The 12,428-nt window shown below is 41.5% G+C and overlaps 1 protein-coding gene across 21 annotated transcripts in view; it reads left to right on the plus strand.

Annotated features, from left to right (window-relative positions):
• The window catches only part of ABLIM1 (actin binding LIM protein 1), a 270,699-nt gene that overhangs the window by 126,281 nt on the left and 131,990 nt on the right, over positions 1-12,428 (plus strand). For all 21 annotated transcript variants that reach the window (XM_081074430.1, XM_081074444.1, XM_081074426.1 and 18 more), the window contains exon 2: positions 6,308-6,442. In XM_081074430.1, coding sequence (XP_080930556.1) covers positions 6,308-6,442 — 135 coding nt within the window. The remainder of the gene's footprint in view (positions 1-6,307; positions 6,443-12,428) is intronic.

Here is a 12,428-nt window from a genome sequence, read left to right on the forward strand (position 1 = left end):
CCATGTACCAAAATTAATTCAAAATGGATCAAAGATTTAAGCATAAGACCTGACACAATAAACTGCATAGAAGAAAACATAGTACTAAACTTATTTGAACTTGGGTTCAAAGAGCATTTTATGAATTTGACTCCAAAGGCAATGGAAGTAAAAGCTAAAATAAACGAACGGGACTATATGAAACTTAAAAGCTTCTGCACAGCAAAAGAAACCATCGACAAAATAAAGAGGCAATCAACTGAATGGGAGAAGATTTTTGCAAACAGTGCCTCCGATAAGGGGCTAATATCCAAAATATACAAGGAACTCATGAAGCTCAACAACAACAGAAAAACACAACCCAATTGAAAAATGAACAGAGGACCTGAAGGGACATTTCTCCGAAGACGACATACAAATGGTAAATAGACATATGGAAAAATGCTCAACATCACTAATCATCAGAGAAATACAAATAAAAACCACAATGAGATTTCTCCTCACCCCAGTCAGAATGGCTATCATCAACAAGACAAATAGTAACAAGTGTTGGAGAGGCTGTGGAGAAAAAGGAACCCTCATACACTGTTGGGAATGCAGACTGGTGCAGCCGTAATGGAAGGCAGTGTGGAGGTTCCTCAAAAAATTACGAATAGAATTACCATATGACCCAGCAATCCCTCTCCTGGGTATCTACCCAAAAAATCTGAAAACATTTATACATAAAGACACGTGTGCTCCAATGTTCATTGCAGCTTTGTTTATGGTGGCCAAGACATGGAAACAACCAAAATGTCCTTCGATAGATGAATGGATAAAGAAGTTGTGGTATATATACACAATGGAATACTATTCGGCAGTAAGAAAAGATGATATAGGAACATTTGTGACAACATGGATGGATCTTGAGAGTATGATGCTAAGCGAAATAAGTCAGACAGAAAAAGCAGAGAATCCTATGATTTTACTGAAATGTGATATATAAACCAAAAACAACAAAAGAACAAGACAAACAAATGAGAAACAAAAACTCATAGACACAGACAATAGTTTAGAGGTTACCAGAGGGTAAGGGGGGTGGGGGGAGGGATATGAGGGTAAAAAGGATCAAATATATGGTGATGGAAGGAGAACTGACTCTGGGTGGTGAACACAATGGGATTTATAGATGATGTAACACAGAATTGTACACCTGAAATCTATGTAACTTTACTAACAATTGTCACCCCAATAAATTTTTTAAAAAGTTTCTTTGTTTTTATTTTAATAAACTTTATTTTTTAGAACAGTCTTAGACTTACAGAAAATACTTGAGAAGGTAGTGCAGTTTCCATATACCCGACACCTAGTTGCCCACAGTAGTCACAGCTTACATTAACATACTTTTTTATAGTTAATGAACCAATATCCATCCATTGTTAATGAAAGTCCATACTTTATTCCTATTTCCTTAGTTTTCATCTGCTGTTCTTTTTCTGTTCTGGGATTCCATCCAGGGTACCACATTACATTTAGTCGTCATGTCGGAAGAGGATTTTCCTCCTTGTTTTTCATGATGTTGACAATTGTGAAGAGTACTGGTCAGGTATTTGTAGAATGTCCCTCAATTTGGGAATTCTCTCATGATTATGGGGACTAGGATTATGGGTTTTTTGGAAGAATCACACAGGCAAAGTACCAATTTTTATTACATCATATCAAATTACATACTATCAGCATGACTGTCACATGACTGTCACTATAGACATTGATCTCCTGACCGAGGGAGTATTTGTCAGATTTGTCCACTGTAAAGTTACTTTTCCGCCCTCTTTCCATACCATCCTCTTTGGAAAGACATCACCAAGCGCAGCCCACACTTGAGGAGTGGGGAGTGGACTACTCTTTGCATTAGAGAAGAAGGAGTCAGGGAGTAGGAAGCTCGCAGCAATCTGAGAAAAAGCGGGTGAGGGCTGGATTCATGGTGGTGAGAGAAGGGAAGACTAAGGGATGTAAGAGTGGAAAGAATTTAATGGGAGATGAAAAAGAGGGTGGGATCAAGCATGACTACAAGGTTCCAGACGTCAGTGATTGGGGGATTGTGTGGGTATGAAGAGCACCGCATACGTTTACTGCTTGGCTGTCACCTTGGATGAGTCACTTTGTTCCTCTGAGTCTCAGTGTGCCTGTTTGGAAAATGGAGCTGACAGTTCCTGTTCTTCCTACCTCACAGAGCTCTTGGGAGAGTGAAAGGAGATGGTGCTGATGTAAGGGCTGTGAAAGCCATCAAACCTACAGAATGGTGTGATTTCAAAGGCTGACTGAGGGAGTGATGGAGCTACTGAGAGAAGGGCACCTGAAGGGGAAATTATCTGGGAGATGCATATCACCTGGGGCATGTTCTAATTCATTCATACTGAGTACTCTATCACCTGCTAAGGAGATTTTTATTTCAACTATGCTTGCTCAAATGTTGTGTTTCTGGTGCTCTAGTTCCATGTCTGTCCCTCAGACGGAGGTAGCTGGGGCCAGATGTGGCTGCTTCTGTATGAGAAGGAAAGGCTCTGCCTAATCTTGGTGACCTTCCTCTTACAGCCTGTAATGGCCTCTGCGTGGGGGCACTGAAGGTTACTGGGATTTCTTTAATGGTTTCAATGCCTCAGTCTCATCACCTGAGCTATCTAATAGGCATTTCAAAAGTAATGCATCCAAAATGGAACTTTTGGTTCCTGTCCGGCACTGAGTTTCAGGGATATGACCTGCTTTGCCTGACTGTGAAAAACCACAGTGCAGCTTCTCAGGCTTGCAATATGCTATTTTATCTGAGTAGCCAGAAACCCTCCAAACTAGATATTTTGCAGTGAAGGTATCCCTTTACCTTTTCAGGCACATCAGCCCTTGGTTCTTCATGTATTTCCTCATTATTCAGAGTGTCTACAACCATGCCTTTTGGTTTTCATTGCAACACTCTTGCTTTAACAATGAATTGATGAGCCACAGAAGATTTTTAACCATGTCAGCCCAAGTTTCAGGGTAAATCACTGACTACGTGGTCCAGTACAAAGAGTTGGGAAGCCCCAGAGCTAAGTGCACGCCTGCTGAGAATTTGCTAGTAACTTTGGGCAAAGAATGTAAGTAAGCTCTTTGCACTTCAGTTTCCCTATCAGTAGAATAAATGGGGACCACCCAGGCTCTGAAAGATGGAGTGACCAAGTAAAAATTAGCAACAGAGCCAGCTGGCATATACGAGCAGTGTGGAATTACTGTCATTGCTACATAGCGACTAACTCAGCATATTTCAAAAATGTAGAATTGAGCCAAGGAACATACGTTCGGTATTAACCAAACTGCCGAAGGCTGTTATGTAAAACGAAACTCTTTATTAACCTTTAAAAATAAAGAGATTCTTTTGTCTATGCTGATTTGAGTTGGGATGAAATAAACATAGAGTCTCTTTTGGTCTTTGGTTCTGTCCTTCTCTAACAAGAACAGCCCATGTCTTCATAGTGGGTTGTCCTGACATGTGTCTGCCTGGGCTGATGGATGATGGAAAGGCAAGTAGTCACGACAGAGTGTCTGCCCAGCCTGGGGTGAAAGCAAAGGTCGTCTCTGGACATGGAGGACTTTGCAGTGCAATCTATATTTCCAAAGGGAGATGCTTGCAAAATACAAATGCTGATCCCAACGCTGACCTTTGTGGCTGGTGCCAGCAATTACACTGGCACCTTCGTTCAGACAAAGCGAAGAGCCAAGAAGTGAAATGATATTTTCCTTCCCTCATCATTACTCAGCATGGCTTGCTCGCTTAGCTATAAAAAATTCAAGAGTCAAAGGAAACTGCAGTGCAGTTTCTCATCCCAACATGCGTTCTCCCTTATAGTCAAGAGATCCATTATGTTCAATGTTGTTTCTGAAGAGGATGGTCTTTGGGATCATTTCTTTCATTCTCACTCTGGTCTGTAACTTGCTGTGTCTTATTGTTTAAATTCTAAGAAATAACACTTAAATTGTAGTATGCGTAAGAATCACCTGAGGAACTCACTGAACTGATCGCCCAACTCACGTCAGCAGGGCTGAAGAATCTGCATTTCAATACGAGGCAGGCCTGGGGCTTCAGATGGGGGCATAGGCAGAGCCACCTTGGGGATTGCCACGTGGGCACCATGCCCAACTAGTGACGCCATCATCGCACACACTATGTGTGTTCCCTTTGTAAGCTGGGTCCTAGCTGCTGCTTCTAGAACTGCACTTGAGCTCGGCTAAATAAATTGTTGTCTGACTCATAAGAATCGTTACCTGACTTACAACAATTTTCTGATTTAGACAAATAGCACGGGAGAAACATGAGCTTGGGTCAGGAAGGCCTGGGTGCAGATCTTTGAGCTTCCACTTACCGTTACTTGGGTAGACTCTTCAACCTCTCTCAGGCTCTATTTTCTCATCTGTCAAATGGGAACAATATTAGAGGGGGGGGGGCTGTGTGTAAGCACCTAGCTCCATACTTGGCATTTAGTAATGCTCAATAAATATTACTTTCCTCTGTTCTTATAGAAAGCAGGGATTAACTTAAAAAAAAAAAAACTCACATAATTTCCATTAGCAGCTGAAGCATATATTGTTAAGTAAAGCTGTTTTTTTAATGCTCAGGTGATAGATTTTTGGCCTTGTTTACATGACTGTAAAAGTCAGTGGTTGTTTAGAGATCTTGAAAGGGTGCCCCTCCTTCATTCCTTTAGATATACTGGCTCTTGTACACACAGGTTTCCAAGACAGATCCCAGCAGCTAGATAAGGAAGTACAGGGTGTATCGCAATGTTGGTCCCTTTGCTGGACACTCCTGGGGTCCAGCAGAGAACTCGGATCAGGTGTTTAACCCGAAACTATATCTGCTCCTAGTCTCAACCTCACAAGAAGAACCTTGTTTCTCAGGCTTTCGCTGGTAATGGATTACTTGGACTGTCCTGTTCAAACTCTTTCCAGGCGAAATGGGAGTGTGGCAGCGGTCTGCGAGAAACAATGCGCTATTATGCTTGTGGTGTATGGCGAGCTCCTTCTGTAGGTGCTTTCGAAATGGAGTTTCAGCAACATCTGCCCACATCTCCCCCTGCCCACCTCGGTGTTACTGTTTGAGAGGGGGGATAAAATCACCTTTGTTCTTTGTGTTGGTTGATTAATTTTAGGTTCATTGTTCTTGTCTCATACCATGCTCACGTAGCTACTTATGGAATACGTTTTTATATATCACATGGTTCCACCTTCTGAGGACCCAGATCAGAAAATTAACTTAATAGCAAAAAGGGCCACCGCCTTCTCTGGCTGGAGCAACTGCAACTTGAATGAAGACCCTTGGTTAGCTTCAGGCCACAGGTGTCCTCGCGCTGACGTCTCCCTTAGCCCTCTGGGAAGGGGAGGTTGTAAATCCTATTTCTGCAGGGCACTGGTGATCTTCTCTGCCGGGCATACTCCGGAGACTGAGAGAATAGTCCCTGTAAGCCCCATCACATGATTTTAGAGCCTGAATAGACCTTTGAAATCGTATCCCAAACCCCTTTGTTTTACAGGAGAGGAAACTGAGGTTCAGAGAGAGTCACGTGGTCCCTAATTAATTTTTTTTTAAAATAATGCCTGCAGTGTGTGTATCAGGGACTGTGCACATAATAGGAGACTCGTCATAGGCCTCCAGCCAACGGTAAAAGGAGTTGCCAATTAAAATCGGGAATGACTCTGGTGTTGTGTCGGCCTTTTGGCCAAGATAAGCGTAGGAATGACTCTGGTAGAATAGACAAGAAACTAGCTTGCATTTTACTCACTAATCATAAAAAATCATTTACTAAATCCTTTGGAGCCTGAGCATTCCTCTGGGTTCTGAGGAGCTAAAGGAAGGAGGAGAAGTGGAAATGGGGAGAACAGTACGAACTTTAAGAAAAGGTCCCCATCCTCAAGGAATGTACAGTTTCATGACCTCCTTGCTGAAAGGTGCTTTCTAAATCAAGATAAAGACATGTTGCAACTATATATTACAAAACACTGAACCAAACAAACAAGATCATATATTTCATGATCCAGTTACATCGTCCTAGAGAAGTTTGGGAGGAAGAAAGAGAACGGCTGGCTCCCAAAGGAACATGCCCAGTGTTTGCCCTACTGGACTGTTAAAGCCACAACTTTCCTATTTATCTGCCTATCCCCATGATTATGGCATGAGGGGGTGGGACTCAATGCACACTTATTGAATCGACATGTGGCTCATTTGATACAAAAATTATGGGCATACTTATGCATGCCTATGATGACCTCTTTTGCAGGAATGCTTTCTGCTCACATAGATCTTTTGTTGTTTTTCTTTCAGTGGCCCACCCTCAAGACCCGCACCACCCATCCGAGAAGCCTGTCATTCACTGCCATAAATGCGGAGAGCCATGCAAGGGTGAAGTGCTTCGGGTCCAGACCAAACATTTCCACATCAAATGTTTCACCTGCAAAGGTATGGTGTGTCCAGCCTCCTGGCTTAGTGGTGTGTCACAATCAGTGCTTGCCTTGGGGTCTGCCCCATCTCCTAACTCTACATTAGGTCACTGGATGATAGGTGAATGCACTCAAAAGCCCAGGAATCACTTATCTTCCCTAATTTGGAATTGGACTAGACTCAAAGGGGAAACCAAGTGCCCCCAAGACCAATGGTGCACAGGTTTTTGGGTGTTCACTGTTGTCTCTGATCCTAGGAGGGGGAACTAATTGTGGAAGAGCAGTGAAAATGCAATTCTGTGTTTTGTACTTTATATTTCTTTTCCTCAGAAATGGAAGACTCCTACCACAAAGTCACCTTGTCCCAACAGCCATTATTTATAGGAGGGCTGGAAAACTCATAATATTGAGGTGCTTAGTCACTGGTTCCTGTCGGACGTGTGTGTGTGTGTGTGTGTGTGTGTGTGTGTGTGTGTGTGTGTGCTATTGAGAAATAAGAATTAAGCCAGAACACTTGGAAGACTTCCAAGCAGAAAAACACATCTCATCCAAGAAGCTACCAATTTGAGGTTGATTTCCATTAACAAGCGTACTTTTTGGGGTTTGTAACTGTTGGCATCTCGGTTTGAAATATGCTGACCTGTTATCCTGGTGCCAGGGCCTGGCTGAGTGAGGCAAAAAAAGAGAGTGGTTTCTATGTGTTTACTTGAGAAATAGGTTACTTGAGCTGATGGCATGTCTGAGGAGCTCAGGGTGAGGTTGAGGGAGGGAAGAAGAGAGATGGATGAGGGACGAGACTATGACCCTGCTGTATAGCTTTCCTCTGTGCTCTGCACATGGTACCCACCCTCATCCCTGGAAACCGTGTTGTATTTTAAGTCTCTTAGGGTACAAAGGCTTAGCATTGCCATCTAAAGCCATCCATCCATGACCACAGGGGCTGTCAAATAGACTCCAGGCAGCCTAGACACCCTCAAGTGCATGAAAAAAAGGAGGCGTAGAGCTTTTATGATGATGTCCATGGCTCTTTCCTTCACTGAGCATAAACTTTTCAGGAGAAAGATCACTAGTGTATAGTTCGGGTGAGAAGATGGAAGAGGAAGGGCAGGCAAAAGCTTAACTCCCATTGAGCATGATACAAATTACAAAGGCCATCATGTGCATTTTACCCCTCTAAGTACAATAAATGCCCAGTTTTCAGACAACCCAAGCTGGTCATCAGGAAACGTCAGCATCACAGACAGGGTCCTGACTGCTCTGCGACTCTGTGTGGCTTGAGTCCAGCCACTGCCACTAAGCAGCTCTGTGATCTCAGACAAGTTACCTGTGTTTCTATGGCTCCACATCCTTGTCTGGCAAATAGAGACTAGGCTAGACTGTGTGGTATTTAAACATCCGCAGGTCTGAGGTTTGCACGTTCCACAAACATATACCCATTGATATGTGTAACATACAGCCCAGAAGTACTTCATTGGAGCTTCTTAGGTAGCATGTCAGAGAAAAAGTATTTTCTGGTTACGTCCAGTTTGGCTAACTTGGAGTTAGGCATTCTATTTGGTTTGATTTTTTTGTTCATAAATTTCCCGAGACGTGGCTCCAGGGGGAAATTCAGTGTGAAATAAATACAATCTGTAAATGGTTGCAGCCCTGTATGCATTTTGTATTTCTGTTGAAAGTACAAAGTGTTGGTGTCAGTTGTGGGCCATCACTCTTCCACACAGTAGGGTATAGAAGACATATTCATCTAGCCCTGTGGGGTGGACTTCCTTGCTTGTTTTCTCTTCTAGTTTAAATTCAAGGACTGAGTGTAAATTCAAGGACTTATTTATGTTGGAAAGTTGTACCATATACTCTGTTTCATGCTATCAATGTGTACCGGAAAAGTTGAATTTTTGCATAAATTGCATCGTAGTTTGAGAGCACTTATAGTAGGAATTATTTTTAATATAACAAAACTTTACTAAAAGAAATGTCATCTATTCTGGTAAATTTGTATTTTGTCATATTTAATCTGTCAATGTCTACTGTCTGATGTCTCCCAGTTTCTGGGCCACCCCTTTCTTTAATATTCAGAGAAAGTGATTTAAGTTCCTCATACCTCCTATTCTAGCAAGTTCATGCCTTTTCCCCAAGATTCTAGAGCACTGATGTCCAACAGAAATATGATATGAACCACATATGTAATTCTAAGTTTTCTAATAGCTATATTAAAAAGTAGAAAGGGACAGGTGTAGTCCACTTTCATAGTATATTTTATGTATCACTACATACCCAAAATATTACCATTTCAGCATATAATTAATATAAAAAGTTTTGAGATGTTTGGCATTCTTTATGATTTTTTTCAGCGCACCTCAGTTTGGCATAGTCACATGCCAGGTGCTTGATAGTCACATGTAGTGAGTGGCCACAGCATAGGACAGCATTGTTCTGGAGATTCCTCAAGGTTTTCATTCTTGTGGGTCTCTCTGGCTCCAAATTTCCTCCAGCACAGAATTCTTTGTCTCCCTTTATCAGTTCTATGTCTTTTGCATTGCTTCACCTGACACTGAACATGACTCCTCTTCCTCCTTTTCCCAAAGTGTCACTAACACAGGCAGCTATTTTGAGCACAATTTACTGAAGGTTTGGGGTAACAGAGGGAAGTTATAGCACAGAATAGGCAACAACTGCTCTAATTTTCTCAGGCCATCTTCAGAAGAAGAAATTTCTCATTGGCCAGGATTCATTCTTTCCTTCCTTCCTTCCTTCCTTCCTTCCTTCCTTCCTTCCTTCCTTCCTTCCTTCCTTCCTTTCTTTTTCTTTCTTTCTTTCGTTCTTCCTTTGTCTTTTTAAACTAATGGATTTTAATTTTTAGAGCAGGTTTAGGTTTACAAGAAAATTGAGCAGAAAGCACAGACCAGGGCCATTTCTCATACTTAATTCAAAACCTCACCTGCCACCATGTTAGCAGGGCTTCCTCTGTCTACAAAGACCCTTCTCCCCTCTGTCCCAAGGACCCCAGTTTCTTCTCCCTCACTGTCAGATCAGGACTCTAAATTTCCCCAGGGTGTCTGCTCTGTAAGTCTACCAGGATGATTTCCCCCAAGAAACAAATCTTTCCTTCAAAGAATGCAATCTTCCTCCTAGCCTAAGTGGCCCAGACTCCAGCTGAGTCTTAAAACATCTCTTTTGTTTTCTTCCTGTTACAGCTAAAGTAGAGGTGTCATGCTCAGATAGTGACCTAGTGTCCTGCGACAGAGAATTTAGGGTGGAGAGCACTTGTTAAAATAAGCCTGGGCTTTTGGTCCCAGCTGGCTAAGTGCAAAGAAGGAAACTGTGGGTTCTGACTGTGATTAGGGGTCCAGCCAGAACCCTCTTCCCTCCCAGCCTGCTCTCCTTCACACACATACCATGTTGCCAAAGCCTCATAGTTCTTGAATGGTACCAGGGATTGCTCTCCACAATTAGAAAGAAAGTCCTAAAATGCAAATACCTGTGGGAATAAAAAGCAGAGATGAACTCTTTTACTAAGAATGGGTTCTGCAAGGAGAAGGAAAAGAGTATCTATCTTACACAAGGGCTAGACAAATACAAAGGTGGGAAGGGGTTGGTGCAGAGGAATAAGAGTTCATAGCACAAACTGAAACCAGTGACCAGACCATGACTTCACAGATTTAGCTGCAATCAGGATCAGAGTCGGTGATCAGGAATTTTGCTGGCAAATCCATCTCACTTCCTGAAATATCTGACAGCTTAGGATCTGATGGTCCAGGGGTCATTTATTCAATTAGTAAATGTTAATTGAACACATACTCTATGCAAGATACTATGCTAAGTGATGAGAATAGAAAAAGACAGCACACCATGTTTGTCCTCAAAGAACTCATGAGGTATTTCAAGAGACATATAAATAAACAATATTTATGGTACTGACTCACAAGTGCTGTGATGGAGAGATGTATCACATGCAGACTTCCATTTGGGAGATATAGTGGAAATCCGGTAAGGTAGCAGCACGTGTGAAAGAGAATATAGGATAGAGTTAAGAGACATTCAAGTTAAGCTTGATAGGATTTGATGACTATATGTGAGGAGTGAATTACAATCTAGGTTTCCCTTTGGACTGCCTGGGTAGGTAGACGGTTGCCACCAACTAAGGAAATATGGGAGCACTAGACAGGTAGTGCTGGGGAGAGAGTTCAGTTTGGGATCCACTGAGGCTGAATACACGTGGTACATCCAGAGTTCAGTAGGCTTGGCAGTCAAGAGGTGCTATATTAGGAAGAAGGATTTGAAAGTATTTGGTATATAGGCAATGGCTAAAGTTATATGATTGCGTGTGAAATTTCCCTGGGAAAGGGCAAAAGACAGGAACTGAATAATAAAGAATGTCAGTGGAGGTGTGGCCAGTTAACTCAGTTGGTTAGAACGTGGTGCTGATAACACCAAGGTTGCTGGTTCAATCCCTGCATGGGCCACTGTGAGCTATGCCCTCATTAAAAAGAAAAAAAAAATTCAGTGGTGGTAGAAGAGGGTAAATGGGGTCAAATTAAAATATATGGTGATGGAAGGAGAACTGACTCTGCGTGGCGAACATACAATGTGAGATATAGATGATGTATGATAGAACTGTACACTTGAAAGCTATGTCATTTTACTAACCATTGGCACCCCAATAAATTTTAATTTAAAAAAAAATAAAAAGAATGTCAATATCTGGAGGAAGTAGAACCTAATTCCCATTGTAACCTTGAAAAACGTGCCCATCTAGTAATGAGATGAGGAAAGTGGTTTAATTAATGGATGGATTATATAGCTATAAGGGAAGGAGACCCCAGAAGCTTCTGTTATTCTTTATAATAGCTCCGTGGGAGTAAAATATGGCTCCCGGGTTCTGGATGGAGCCGTTCTTTATCTTCAGTACTCAGTAGCTTTGTTTTTCATCCTTGCCCCTCAGTGGCAATCATCCCACTAATTTAAAGGAGTTTTTTAATGTTATCCATTCATGCTATGATATTGTTCCAGTGATGTGACACCTTTTTAATGTATCACCTTGTCTGCATCATAGTTGTATTACATGCTCTCTGAGAGAATAAGAAACCTGAAAACAAATGACAGGCATTCGTCTCAAGTTGGATGTAGGCATGTTGGTATTTGTGCCGGTTTTCTTCCATGGAGAAATGACTTCTAACAAGGGAAAAACTATAAATGTCTGTCATTTCTAAGTATTTCTTTAAGTGTGAATTACAGTTCAATTCAATTCAATATATATTATATATTGTTTATTATAGTGATGCATTTTATTGTTTGTTAGAATTAATTGTTTATCTTGAGCATTTTTTTCGGATAATGTACTAGATCCATTTTTTTTTCTGCCAGAAAGTTCTAGCACACTTAGAAAAAACCAGAGAATCAAGAAGGACTGTCTAGCCAAATTTTCTATTTTTAGTGAGCCTTTCACGGACTATCCTGTATAACATTTCAACTACTGCTTATGTCACACCTCTCCCTGCTTTATCTTTTTGTTAACACTTGCCATTTTTTGACATACTTGATTCATTTATATTTATCGTCTATGGGAGAGTAAGCTTCTTGAGGGCAGAGATTTTTGTCTGTTTGGTTCACTAACTAGATACCTGGTGCCTGAAACAATGAATGACATGGTAGGTGTTCAATAAGGTGAATGAATGAATAAACAATAACCATCTATTTCTTTGGAACATGAATTAGTAAATGTTTCCAATGGTATAATTAGTCCGTGGTATAACTAGTACTTGCTATGCTATGTCCTCGAATGATTACTAGACAGGAACACAATCCTCTGAAAAGAAAGAGTGTAAAAGCTATCTTTGATTACACAGCTACATGTTGGCCTGGCAGATATAACAGATAGGAGAACTGTGCGGGAGATACATTCAGGCAGCTCTTGGCTAAGCTGCTTCTGTTACTTCCTTTCTTATGCTGGTTTAGACCCTTCACTTTGTCATCTGGACTTGGCAGACCAGATGTGGGTTAGTTGGGGG

Source organism: Rhinolophus hipposideros, assembly GCF_964194185.1.
Source record: "Rhinolophus hipposideros genome assembly, chromosome: 15".
In the NCBI taxonomy this organism is placed as follows: domain Eukaryota; kingdom Metazoa; phylum Chordata; class Mammalia; order Chiroptera; family Rhinolophidae; genus Rhinolophus; species Rhinolophus hipposideros.